At 44.1% G+C, this 14,704-nt stretch overlaps 1 protein-coding gene across 8 annotated transcripts in view; it reads right to left on the bottom strand.

Moving 5' to 3' along the window:
• mctp1a (multiple C2 domains, transmembrane 1a) overlaps positions 1-14,704 on the bottom strand; it is a 455,748-nt gene that overhangs the window by 365,081 nt on the left and 75,963 nt on the right. For all 8 annotated transcript variants that reach the window (XR_014598230.1, XR_014598231.1, XR_014598232.1 and 5 more), the window contains 2 exons: positions 13,056-13,172; positions 3,221-3,277 (listed from right to left, as the gene is read on the bottom strand). Coding sequence is in view for 5 of the 8 variants with exons in the window: in XM_084025756.1 (XP_083881882.1) it covers positions 3,221-3,277; positions 13,056-13,172 (174 nt within the window). In the remaining 3 variants the exon portion in view is untranslated. The remainder of the gene's footprint in view (positions 1-3,220; positions 3,278-13,055; positions 13,173-14,704) is intronic.

Below are 14,704 nucleotides of genomic sequence, written 5' to 3'. Positions count from 1 at the left end.
AGGTGATTGCCTGATGCCAGGTGTGGACAGTGAGCCCACAGGTGAGAGGAGACGTTGCAAGCTACATTGCACACCGAAGCCCCTCCAGCAAACAGACAGTAAATATAGGAATGCTATCTCACACCGTCCAAATCTGTAATGTTACTTCAAACTCTATCGGGAGATACTGAAAAGGTTACTTTTTTTGTGAAATCAGTATGATGGCATTAAAAAAGGGAAAGAAAAATGTTTTTTTTTCTCGTGGGGGTGAGGTGACAAGAAGCAGAAATACATAGATGTGAACACATGTATGTCATTTAGAAGATGGAAGGTATTTTTGACGTATTTTGCTGCTATTCCTTTTGTATAATTTGCATTTGCTCAGCAGCATGGCTTACTGGGCCACTTTAAATGGCCAAGATCCACTTAAATAAATGCAATCAGGAAGGTGACAAATAACTATATAACTGGATGGATGTAAAGAGAAAAAAAATAGAATATGTATAATACGGGTTGTGTTCAAGTGTACGATTTCTATAACTCTGTGTCTGACATTTATGTATTGGATCACTAATGTACTCTGAAGGAGAAAAGGTGCACCTGTAACTCGCCACTATGTTTAAAATGAATTTGAAAATAGAGGTTAAAAACTGGGGCAGTATAATGCTTATACATTTTATGTGTGTGTGCCGGCAATAAGAATCAAGCAACATTCCATGTTGAAGGTCAGTGCTCACACACAGACACAGTATGGAGGAGGAGGAGGAGGAGGAGGAGTGGAGAGGAAGAGGGGAAAAACAGTTTGTGTCTTAAACATTTTTTCACCCTGCATGTGCCTGCCTGCTCGGGTTTTAACAACTGAGCCGTCCCCATCAATTAGTCTAGATGCTGGACTTTCATTGAGATTAAGTGACTAATATCAGCGCTTGCTCACAAGAAAGACACTTTTCACGTCTGCCCAACAATCTGTTAAGTCAAAACACATGCGGTGATCCAAGGCAAAAAGCCCGCAAGGGGTCCTCCATGCAATGAAAAACAGGTGCTCTACTTTTTCGCCATGTAATACCCCATTTAGCCTCTGGAGCAAAGGTTATCCAGCTAATAGCTGCCTTGTGGTGCGCTGGGAAGAGCCGCGCACATGGCCGGAGTAAACATCTGGGATGGATTGTACATACTTGCAACATATGCTTCAAGTTCAATTAAAATGAGGCCTTGGCATATTTATTAATCTTTTTCCCTCTCCTCTCTCACTCTCGCTCTCCCCCCCCCCCTCTCTCCCCTATAGGCCTGTGCCATAAAAGAGGCCTGCTTCGACCCGTCCTTCATACTAAGTCATACAATCTGAAGCTGCGCCTCATATCCAATGTAAAAGACCTCATATCCAATGTAAAAGACAAATTTGTTAAGCCTTGAAAGTGCATTTGTTCTGCACTTAACCAGGTTGGATGGAGAGTAAAAATGAGGGGGAGGGAGCGAGAGAAAGAGAGAGACATAAAAAACAGAGTGGGGAGAGGACGATTGAGGGAAGGGTAGAAGGAGAGTGGGAGGGCAAAGACGTGTAGGCGAAGAAAAAAGAAAAATGCCCCCCTTTCAACTTCCCTACAGCTCAAATGAAATGCTAACAGTTGAGGGGAGCAATAGATCAAAATGTATGAAGCCAGAGTTGGTAAATTGTAGCCTTTGTGGCGGCTGTGCTATCCAGCATCCCAGCCCTGTGTGAGCACAGAGAGCAAGGCCCTCTTATGTGGAATAATCAGTTTGGCACCAAATCTGACGGAGGCCGCAAAAGCTGCCGCTGAACCTCATTTCAATATGAAAGTGCAAAAAAAAAATGTATTTCATATAATCTGCCGCTTTTTCAAATGCCTGTATTTTATTTTTTTATTTTTTTTTCCCCCTGCAAAGAGGTGGGGAAATGCAATGATGGAGGACAGACGTTAAGAAAGAAAAAAAGAAAAGGTTCAAGGTTGCCTGGTGCATATCTTCAGTCGGTGCCCCCCTGTACATTTCAGCCTTGGAACTTCACAGCCATGAAACTTTGCTTCTGCATCACTGTGGGAGAGGATGTAATGCTCACGTATCTCTGTGTGCTCATTGCCTGACTGGCTGCCCGGGTGACTGATTACCTGACATACTGGTGCGATGACTATTTGACCATCTGCACTATAAATGTGTTTTTTTAACCCTTTTGTTGCAGGCTATGACCCTTTAAACTGGGAGAGGTTGTAGCAAGGTTGCAATTGCATAAGTAAACTCGGTATACAGAGAGTCCTCGGGCAAAAATAATACTCCAGATATCAAATTGCTTGGTAAAAGGCCTTTACAATTACCATCGCAAGCAGCCAGAGTTTCACCATACCGGACCATGCAATTTACCACATCTTAGCCTAGTAACCTTTATATTGCCGGAGTGTGGCTGTAAGGCATCAAGTATCCGCTTGAGTCATTTCAGATTCCAGCCTGTTCAGTTAAGGGACTTCACTCTTTTCACATTAAAATAGTTCGACTTCACTTAAAAGCTTACGTTTCTGACCTTGTTAGAGTATCACACCGAATCTAGTTTTCATTTGTGTGCCTCACCAAACCAGACAACACAGTGGGTGGATAAAGAGCTCTACCATTTCAATTACCATTCCCAAGTGGAACATTGACAAGGGACTGCATCCTATCCAGTGGCATTTGTTTCAGTAGCTGTTCCTACAGTGTAAACGAGCGGAGGCAGTAAAGCAGCCACCTGTTGTTACCTGATAGTGTCTGGACAAGCCCAGATGCTGTTTTACTGGGACATAAAGGAGCAGTGAACGGACCTAAATAGCTAACTAAGCACTTTATGTGGTGGGTGCATGTTCTCAGGAAGCAGGGCTGAAGCACGCCGTTAGTAACGTAAATTCGAGCGTGCTGTTAGATGAAGGGTAAAAGTGGTGTGCCCAACAAAGCAAAGCAAACCACAAGGAGGAAAAGGTGAGGAATGTGCCCTGTGTGCATCTACAGAGAAAACTTTAAAAAAAAAAAAGGTTAAAAGGTTGTACAATCTTTGTACACGTGTTCGTGCCTCAGGCGGTGAGAATACCTGAACAGGGGAGGAGGATGGAAGGGGAAAATGGAGTCATTTCATTAGTGTGTGTTTGTTTCCGGCGTGCGAAGCAGCAGCAAACCTCTCCCGAGGCAGTGTGCGTACATATGTGTGCATCTATTTTTGTACATTGTGTGTGAGTGCATCCCTGACAAAAGACATAATTACCTTGTCATCTTTGTCAAAATCCTCGTCCTCGTCCTCCAGCAGGTCCTCCACTGCTTGCTGACAGAGGAAAGGGAGAAAAAGATCGAGATCAGATGATTGGTTATGCTTAAGTTTATTAATGAGTATGTGGAGCATGCAGATAGCACACCACTGTTGGATTGGTGTGTGCTAATATGTCACGAGCCTCCGAAAGGTTTAGAATTTAATTTTAGAAACAGTCTGTTGTTCAAACGTGTTGACACTTCTGGAAAATGTAAGCAAATGCTCTGGCTTTGAATTCCAACGGGCTGAGGATTAAAGCCTATTCATCCACTCAAATCGCGTCGCACAAAAGCATTCAGATCTTCTCGCATTCAGCGGGATGAGAACCTCAGAACTCTTCCTTCTGTGCCTTGCTTGCTCTCCGCCGACCTCTTTGACCTCTGCACTCGTCTCTCACCTCTGCCGTCAGCCTCCCCTAACGCTGCGCATTCATCTATCCATCTATCGTTTCACATCCTGTCACAGAATGATGCTCCGCGAGAAGAAGAAAGAAGAAAAAAAGCCCGCAGCACAGACAGCAAGTCACAAAGAACAGCAACTACGTGCTTCAGTGGTCCACAACCGATGAAACCGGAGCCGGTGGAGCTCCGAAGCCCCAAAATACCATGATGCACACTTTACAATACAGTGCACACAGTCAGAAAACACAAATATAGATTCATTGACTGTACGATATCACAGTGGCAAGTTGTACCTTCTCCTATTCAATAATGTCATTTTTTTACATCAACATTAAGAGGCACTGGAATGGAGAAGAAAACCGATTTACAGGAAACGCACATACAAATCCGAGCGGAGCCTCTATCTGTATGTGAAACGCAAGTAAACAAACGTCTTTGCAAATACGGGAAGCCCTGAACCAACAAGAGCAGCTTGAGCTACTGTGTTTAGTAATACTAGAACGGATTAGTGTTTAATGATACAGTACTTGGGTGTCTTTGTGTTCACGCGTCTCATCTGATGCCAACGAGGCAGAAAGATCACCTATGCGTTTCTTATCAGCCCTCTTTTTTTTGTCAATTATATATCAAAGCTACAAGGTCATATTGTTGCTTCTCATTTACATAAACACACATCCATATCATAACCCGCACAGCTGTCGACCTCAGCATTCATCTCGTCTCATTGTTGTTCTGTGTTACCAACCCCAACCCCCCCCCCCCCCCCCCCACAACAACAACAAAAACATTACCCAGCCTCAACATCAACACAACCCCCCCTAACCACCTCCAGAACAGCACAAACTAGTTTGGAGAAATCCAAAAATCATTACTTAACAAGACAATAGCTTTTGTCCTTTTTGTTTTTCATCGGAATAAGGGGGGGGGGGGGGGAACTATGTGGCGGCTCACATAAGCCTCTTATGTAAATGCAGCTTCCCACACAAACAAAGAGGAGTTCAGAACGGCAGAGTTGAGAGGGTAGAGTCAATAGTACATGTGTGTGTGTGTGTGTGTGTCACTACAGCAAAGGGGTTGCATGTAGGCATGAAGCCCCTGGTTTCAACTAACTTACTGTACAGCAACTGGTTATTCCCAGTTCACTGAGACTCCATCAGCGTCTAGACAAATAAGCCTAATTGTTCACAGCTCACGAGCTCTCCACACAGATACAGAGCTTCCACCACTACACAGAGAATCCCGCCGCTCAGCCGAGGCAAAAGATGCAGACGCGATACTGTAAAACCAGAAAGCCCTCTGGCAAACAAACGAACTATAACTGTTTATGAAGTCATCATGGTTCCTCCAGAATCCTTTCACCCGTGCCAAAATACAAACATAATGGATTCCACCACACGGAGGCTTTACTAGGGCACGCCTGGCACACGCTCCAAACTTTAAACAAAGGGAATGAGCATGAGCTAGCTGGAGAAGCATGACCTAGAGAGACAGAGAGAATGATAGAGTCGTTTGTCTCCCTCTGCTCTCCGCTCTGCTCCCTCTCCTCTATCGCCTCTGGTTACAGAGAGAAGTCATGTTTCCTGCAATGAGACACAGTGTAAAATTAATAAATAAAAAGACACGGAACATGTCATCTGCCCTGAAGATTGCCACGGCTAAATGTGTGCACTGAAGCTACTGTCTCAGAAAAGGGGGATATAAATTACCTCAGTGCAGCCGATGAATTCCAAACATCTTTTCTTTCCTTCCGTCCCTCTGCTTCTCTCCCTCTCTCTCTATTTGTCTCATTCTTTCCCTCTTTCTAAGACCTGTTTGGTGTATGATATCATTTGTCTGCTTATCCCCCCCATTATCATGTTGTTTGAATTACTATCATTACAGCACGGCGGCATCAAAGCCTCGCTGTCGACGGGATCGTGCAGAGCTCACGTTGCCTGCAGAGCTGCTCCAGTCAATTCAATATCTACTGAGGTGGGGATTAACATATTCAGACCTATTCAAATGACACAGGGATGATGCAGGCTACTCTTACAGATTACACCGTGCCCCATAAATACATACAAAGATGGTGATAATATAAAATACACAGGAAGAATATAAGTGAGTACAATGACATTGAGAGTTCAAATGGCTGTGAAAGTGGGAACGCGGCTGTTTGGCCTTAGTGGCTTATACCTAAAAAGCTGGTTTGTAAGAATGAGGTTTGATGGTTTCAGATCTGAGCACCATCAATGCAAACATATAGTCTGCATGTAGAGGTTTTTAATCATATGTGAATGACTTAATTATTAATCTCCCTACAGTTGAAACAACCAGACGGAACCAGAGGTGGTGTAGTATCCTCTCTTTGGTGTTTTCTTCAATGCAACCTTGCATGACTGTTGCGTTGCTCCGTTTAGGAACTCGACGGCAACAAAGCTGGGACTGTGATTCCTCAATGTTATGCATCTTCATGTTTGTGCTAATTTGCATTCAGCCTCACTGCTCTGTTCCACATGAAGTGCACGGTACTAGCTAAAATGTTCCTGGACTGAATTTGAATAAGAGGATCTAAGGTAGAGAAGAAAAAGCCCAGAGTGTGTTTGGATGTGATGTTTTGCTGCAGAGACTGATTGACTGAGATGAAGTGATGAGGAGTAGTAAAAACAAACGGCAGGAACAAAAAAAAAAAAGGCTTATTAGGTGGAAATTTCTGTTCCTCTATCGATTCCCAAGAGGGAAATGTGCTTCTTCTCCATTTGCCTCCACAGGGAGCTTCCTGCACATGGGAAATAGCACAACAGCACCCCTAGTGGCCATTCAAGGACAGAGAGCAAACTGAGGATCATGAGAGTTCATTTCTATCACCCTGCATTTACAGGATAGGCTCATGATTCTGTATAGTTATGTGAATCTGAATGTAAATGAGATCTGACAGCCTTTAACTCAAATTAGCATTTGTATCTGTGCATTTCAAGCACATTGTCTTCAATTAAAGATAACCCTATAATCCCAAATATTGAAGAACTGCAAATCTACTAGATATACTCATCCATAGTTGTATAACTGCACTAAGAAACTTACAGGAGAGTTTAAACCTAACTTGACACGTCAGAAACCAAAAAAAAGGATGGATGCTACTTTCATGGAAGAAAAAAAAAACAGGATCTGGATCAATGAAAATATTGTGCACACACATACAGACAGACGCACACACTCCACAGAGGGGAAAGTAAAAATCTACTACCTGAAGTAGTAGCCACATCACTTTCACCCTCTATACACCGCTCCTCTCTCCCCCCGGCTGGGCTGAGTTCCACTATCTCCCCTCCTAACCTTCCCAATGACAGCCGCAGTGGGAACCGACGCAGAGGCCGACATCCTGGCGAACATGAAGATATACTTTCTCCTCCTTTTTTCTCCCATTCCTCTACCCCTTCCTCCTTCTACCCTCCTGCTGCTCTTCCTCTTTGATACGTGAGGGGGTTTTAACCTCTCCAGCTGCTGAGGTTCGGCCGACTGGCTGGCTGGGGGATCTCAAGGCCCTACTTGGTATGCACTGTCTACGAGTGTATGTGTGTGTGTGTGTGCATATTGCCTACACCACAGTTTCTGCAGACTGGGGGAAGGGCTGCACGTCTGATAAGGGCTGCTGGCTGGGCCTGGCTGACCCACGCGGGCCCTTCACAAGCTGTCAGAGCCGTGGCCCTCAGAGGGGGGGCCCTTCCATCTGCACTGCCCCAGCCAGGGCTCACCCAGCAGGGGGCCAGAGAGGGGTGAGGCCGGGGTGCTACCGGAGCTGGAGGCTGGGGGGGTGAGAAGGGCAGCTCCATATTCATGAAAGCAACACCAAATCCAGCGAGCGCTGGAAAAGATTATGTGTGGGGATAGTAATGCAAGCATGGCGATGTATATTTCTCATTGCTTATTTGCTGACAAATCAGCAAGCGTGTGTTTACTCAGGGATTCAGGCAGCTATCGGAACGAAAGCGCCGCTTTATATGCTCCACTAGCATTGTTGAGGAAGTGAGTAAATACAGTAAACGCAGTGATAAGATGTCTGTCCTTCAGACAGATGATTCCATCTCCTCTTGGTGTTTCTTATATTTGTGGAAACGAGCTGGAGCTCAAGGTTCAAACTGGAAAAGCTGGCACACAGCGGGTGTACTGTACAGACACAACAACAACAACAACGACGACGAGCACTGAGGCAGACACCCTGAGCTGCCGACGTTGTTAGCAAAGAGTTACAAAGGTTGGGTGTGATGAAGGGAGTTAGACAAATGGAGGGGAAATCAAGAGAAAGAGCGACAACGTGATGAAAAGGGAGGCTGGGAGGATTCTGCGGTGGTATTCCTGATGCTCCCGATGCTCCCGTCCCGCTTCAAACTATGCCCGTCGCCTGTCTCTCTGCCTGCCAGCCTGCCAACCCGTCTGCCAGTTTAGCAGAGACGGAGAGGCAGCGAGAGGAGCAGCGAGGAGCAGAGATGAGCGCGCCGATGCCGGGGCGGCACGGGGGAAATCAGTGGGGCACAGGCGCTTCCAGTTAAAAGTGACATGACCTTTTGATTTTGTCACCTGTCACCAAGTGCCATGTCTGACTCCGCACTGAGGAGTGCCTGCCATCCACCGCTGTTTTCCTCTGCCTCCGTCTTTCTGTCGCTCCATCTCTCTGAATGCCTCTCTGTCTTTTTCTGTCTCCTGCTCCCACTCCATCTCCATCTTTTTTCCAGAGTTGTGGTTTTATAGAGGGGGGGGGGGGGGGGGTAGTGGAGGTGTGACTTTCTGGAGGAGTTGAGGCACCGTATAATAGGCAGAGTTTCCTCTTTTCCTTCACAGCTTTCCTAATATTTACCCCTCTCTACCGCGTTGTGCGTGGCTCTTAATGAGGGCAGATGTCAAGGCACAGAGTGTTTAAAGACGCAGAGAAGGTTTTTTATTTATTTATTTATTTATTTTTGAGATGCAAAATCAGGGAGAAAATAGAATAGATAAAAATGGCATCCAAGTATTGTTCTAGAAACGGTACCATGTTGTGATAAAATCAGACATTATTAATGTCTTGGAAACCGGATTCCCTTTTTAATGAATATACTGCGTTCACACAGTCAGGAAAGTAAAGATTAAATTACTACACGGATTTGAACAAACACAAAATGACAATGTTAGCCAATTATTTTATTCTAAATTAAGTGAAATTGGGGATGATGAAACTCCACATTTTATCTCATGGAAACGCTATCTAACTGTAGTGCGGGTTAGAAGTTGTCAGCTCACAGCTCGCGGTTGGAGGCATGTCTGTGTGCGTGAAGCATCTTCAGGCCATTAAGGTCTTCTCTTCTGTAATGGGTTGGCGAATCTAGTGGGTGAATCTATGTAATGGTCTGAAGCATGGGATAAAGATGATGATCCTCCAGTGTGACAAGGCCTAATTGCCCATCATCCCGTGGTAAAAAGAGACATCACCATGTTCCGTATGTGCCCTCTACGACAGCCTGCACCGAAATTAACACCTTCCTAACATCTGGTAAGGGCCTTTCTGGGCCAACAGAACAGCAAGGAATGATTTCTATTGGGATGCTCCTTAATCTCAACGTGCATCGTATACACGTCATGCAAGCAGGCACACGCATGAACACAACACACGCGCCTCGCAGCCCCTTCTTCCTCTCAGAGCTGCCTGTCCTCTGGTTGACCGAGCCCAGCCCACTGGCAGCTTCCTTTGCAACAGGCTCGCGATGGCTCTAAGCCCCAAATGGTTCCAGGTTTCGAAACAAGACGGTGATGAAGAGAGTCATGTCATTATAGTGCTTCTCCAACTCCAAACAATAGGGGACTCCACGGATGCAGGAAGACAGGATGGACCTCCTTTGATCGTACATTATTACCTTTGAACGTGAAAGCCGTGTAATACTCATTCAAAAGCATAAAAACCTCTCTTCTTCTTCTTCTTCTTCTTTTTTTTTGATCGTTTGCTTCAGTGAGCATGTTACAGCATGACACGCAGGTCAGCCAACAGTGTCGAGGAGTCAGTGTTCACAGGTCAGAGTGCTACACGATGAGAGAGGAGGTCGGCGACCTCGCTGCTGCATCGCCTCCTTTAATCGCTGTTCTGAGGACGCTCCGACTGCTTAGCAGGTACTGGTCAAGGTTGGGGCAAGGGTAAGGAGCGCTGATCTGAGATCTGTTTGCAAAGCAAGCGAGTAACCACGCAACAGCCAGTGACCCCCCGAGTGTTGAATTACAGCGTGTGGAGAACACTGTGTTTGTTTATTTGCCATGAACAGGGCTGCGGTTGCGGTGTCGAATCAGAGAAGGGTCCTCACATTGAACCCATCGGATGAAGCAAAGCCCTCCAGTTCATTAGGAAGTCTGTAGTCAGGCATATACTTTTTTTTGTTGCGTTTTCTCCCCCTCCTCTCCCCCCTCTCCCTCTCCCTCACCCTTCGGAGTTCAGCAGAGATTCCTTTGGCATTACCCTCACCCCAGACTGCTGGAAAACCGCAGCGCTCCGGATGCTGACCCTTGCTCGACTCAGCACAATGCTTTAATTTGGTGTGTTGTTTAAAGTAATTAGAAAGCCCTTTTTCCCCTTGTTTTCTTTTCTATTCTTCTCTGTCATCTGCCAAGTGCAAGAGGGGAAACAGTGAGTTGTCCATGACTTCAGCTTGATAAAGAATCGGAAGAGGAAGCTAAGAGTCTGTATGCACTCACTGTACTCACTCCCCCCCCCCCCCCCCCCCCCCCACGACTCAGACTGGGGAACCGCTGAGCACAAACAGGGACAGGACTCGGGAGGGGAAACCTGTATCTGAATGTGTCTGTGTCCCGGCAGATGCAAACAAATGCCTGAAAATAATGAATGTTTACACCACCGCAAGTCACTTTACCTATATAGGCGTTTGAATTCTACTTATCACGCCTGGAAGAGGCAGAGTTGGGAAAGGAGGGAGGAGAGAGGGGGTGAGACCGTGATTGTCAGAGAATCTTCTTTGTGTCACAGCAGCAAGAAAAGGAGCATTAATGCTGCTAATCTTTGACAATTAATCCCACTTTCATCAGATCTATTGTTGCAAAAAATATATACACATGTCTGCACACACATGCATAGAAACCCAGACACTCACAGATAACTTTGATCTCAATACACACTGTTCCACACAACTGGAGTGACTCACATGCATCTGTAGTTGCCAACACCACCATAATAACACACACAATATTCAGTGTTAAAGCATCATGCACACACCTGTTCATTTACTCTAGCTACCTCTCTCTCTTGCACTGCGGATTTTACCTCTATCTCATCATCAGGCTGAACCAACTTCACCACACACCCACCAATAGCAGCACTGGCCCTCCACTCCACACGTAAAGGCCGTGCAATAGTAAGAAATACACAACACACTCAATTAAAGCAATTGCTTATTGTGCTCATGTTAGAGAATGGAGGCATTTAACTGTTAGAAGGTCGGATGAAACTTTGCAGGAGGGCTCTCACGGCTAAAAAAAACACGCCTGGCCTTGTGATCTGTGATCTATTCAGCAATCGTCCCGAGCAGATAAGTCCTTTGCATTCAACCAAAAACACCCTCAAAAACACACTATGAAGATGATTGCGGTGAAGCAACCTTCAGAGGCAAAACACGTCCTTCAGTTTAGAAGTGTGTACACGTCGATCAAAATTAGCCAGTATCAGATATTAAAAAACACTGATATTTAAAAGATCCTATGTCCGTACAGTAATAAGTGTCCATATCTCCTCTCGTCTCTGATTGGACAACTTTGTGGAGCCGAGCAGAACAGTATTCCCGTTGTAAAAGGCACTTGCCATACGAGTATCAACACTATCAACATGTCTTAATGTTCCAACCAATTCCCGAGCTACTTGAGACACAATAGTCCCTTTCAAGGAGGAAAGAAAAGCAATTCTGCATGAAGTGGGAGTTACATGTACGTACTCGTACGTGAAGTGAGTGGCACATTACGAGAATATGTAACCTTTGTTGCCTCGTTTAATTAGGAAGTGCATGGGAAAAGAATATCATTAGGTCTAGATAAATACAAGCAGCAGGTGGGGGGGGGGGGGGGGGACGACAAATCATCTTACTGGGTTTTGTCTTAAGGCATGTGTGATTTTTTTTTTTGTCAAGCAATGTCGCCATCTACAGGTGAAGGAAAATATCCTCTGGAATTCAAGTCTGACAAACACACATTTTAAACTAATTATTTGTGAGTGAGCCTACTTGCATTTGTAAACCTTATATTCTTGACGTTACTGACTATATACAGTTTAAATACTCTAAATCCCAGTATGCATCACAAACAGCAGGTCATGGTGAAGAAACAGACGGCGTGCGTCTGACTCATCGGGGTCGTCCTTTGCCGATTTTATTGTCAACTTTTGAAATGAACAAATATGGAAATAGATGCTTATAAATAGAGAAGCTTAGCTCTGGGGACTTAGCAAATAGTAACAAAACCGTTGTAAATTATGTACAGTACTCATCATACAGTGAAACAAAGCAATGGGATTTGGTTCATTATAATGCCTGAATATAATATCTCTTCCAAATTCAATCCAATCTAACCCAAAGAATCCTTATGAAGAGATAAATGTACTTATATAGAAGGCAAGATACTCCAAAAAAAAAAAAAATCTGAGGTCTGTTAAATGGTTATTTCCAACTGAGTCTTGGAAAAAGGCACTTATTAAAATTAATCACTTCATTGTTCACGCTCACGCCATAGTCCAGCTCGCTCTCTCTCGTTTTCACTCTCTACTCTCCAAATGTGCCCGGCCATGATTAAAACATGTCTGTTTCTCCATGACATTGCTTTGACATCATTTAATTGGTATAAGAGATAAAAAAAAAAATAAAGAATTAAATAAATACACTACCAGGTAAGTGGCGTAACGTAGCTCAAGGTGACAGCCTATTATTTCCTCCTTTTCCTCAAAGAAGGCAATGTGAGAAATGTGAGATTGCACTGAGAATGCAGCTGCTCAAGGGGCAGATGGAGGCTTTTTTTTATTATTTTTATCATCTTAAATAATTCACCACAGATTTTTTAAATTAAATTCCACTTTTGCTCAAAGTTTATGCTATTTAATCAAAAGATATATTTTAAATGAGTCTGTAGAATGCTCATCTTGATGCTCATCGGTATATCTATATGATCATAATCACCCGTCACATCTTTTACAGCCCAAATATGTATTCCATGTATTAAGCCTTTTATCACAGGAATGAAACGCATGGAAATTAGATTTTTGTCAATAATAAAGAGCGTAATGTCTCCGTGAAACAATGGCGTCCGAGGTTTAACCCTGCATTGTGTGTAGAACGTGGCTTTTACAGTGAAATGAAAGAAAGGCGGAGGGATATCGAGACGCTGCGGGGTTTACTCACCACGTCTTGCCTGGTGTCCTTCCCCGATGCGATGAGGAAGTAGTTCCAGGCCAAAGGCAGAAGCAAAGCCAGAGGAATCATATAGAGTTCAAAGTTCCAAACAACAATGACAAAAAGCTGCAGAGAGAAGAAGACAAAACAATCAGCAAAAGAGAAGCGAGGACAAAAAAAATAAGTGAGAACAGCGTGGGCGGAGAATGCATACATCCAAGACCTCATATTGACCCTCGGGAGGCAAACTCCTGAGAACGTACGCCGGCCATATGTGCAATTGGAAACAACGCATTCATATGCAGAATCATAACCGACGTGGAACAAAGCGTAAAAATAAGATGGGGTCCGGACAAAAGGTACAGGTCTGGTGTCGGTGAGCCTAGTTCAACACCCTGACCCTCAAGGCCTTCAGCTGAGGACGATGAGGAGGATGAGTACGAGCCGTCAGAGCCTCTTTCCTCCGTGCCAATCATCCTGGAGGCTGAGGTCATGTACCGTTTTCAGCCCCAGCACGTCAGAGCTGACCCTTCCATACTCAACCCCAAACCCCAGCATCTGACCTCACCCACCCCACACCCCGAGTCCCTAACCCTGTCACTCCAAGCACCAATACCCTCTCTTCTACCCTCAAAGACTCTTATGCCCCATCTCTAACCTCCTCTGCACCCATCTGCCAAAACCATAACCTCTATACCTCCCCTCTCATCACCCAACAAGAAAAGTACCATCTGAAAATTAACCTTTCCTAAAACCCTGTATTCTAGTCTTGGCAGGGCTCTTTAGCCTGTGACAACCGATTATCGCAGGGGTTGGAGGGAAATATATGTGGGAAAGTGAAATTGCTAATGATGGAGGCTTGCTATTTTATGACGCATTGTGTCAACTGTGAGAAAGCATTACAACGGTTTCAAAAAGAAGTGGAGCTGGAAGAAATCGGCTACGCTGTGGGAATAAAAGTCAGTCAGAAACAGAACAAAAATATTTACCATTTCTAATAAATTCAGGTTAAAGTATGATGAGATTTTTAATGATTGATAAGACGTCACAAGCAATTATAAGAAATGCAAACCATGCCTAATACTTTATCAAATTCAAGTACAAGAAATCCATTATTTCAAATTTGACCAAAGAAATGAATTATTTTCTGTATGAAAATGTTTAATAAGGCAGTTTTTTATACGATATTTAAGAGGTGAAATAGATATTATTAGTATATAAATCCGATTTATTGGTCTGTGTTCCAATTATGATCTATCCTGTTTATCAGAACAACATCAACAAGACACGAAACTTAATAAACAATAAAGTAAATTGTGTGTGTGTGTGTGTTAGCCCCGCAAGAGTGTGTATGCAGGTCTGGTATTACAGTAGTGAAGCCGTTCAGACACTAAACTACACACACACACAGACACACAAAGACACACACACAGAGACACACACACACAACCATGCATCTGAATATCAATTCAAACAACTGCTCACAATTAAACATAACATTTTCCAAACTTCCTCTTCTCGTGTAAAAGGAAAACAAAAAGTTTTAAAGGCTGATATCCAAACTTTATAACTTCATGTAAAATTAACAAACAAAACGTGTACACAAAGCAAAAACAGACATACATTATACATTAGGAATGTCCAGTATGTGCATAATG

Source organism: Eutrigla gurnardus, assembly GCF_963514095.1.
Source record: "Eutrigla gurnardus genome assembly, chromosome: 13".
Lineage (NCBI taxonomy): Eukaryota > Metazoa > Chordata > Actinopteri > Perciformes > Triglidae > Eutrigla > Eutrigla gurnardus.
This window is presented reverse-complemented; position numbering and strand designations above follow the sequence as displayed.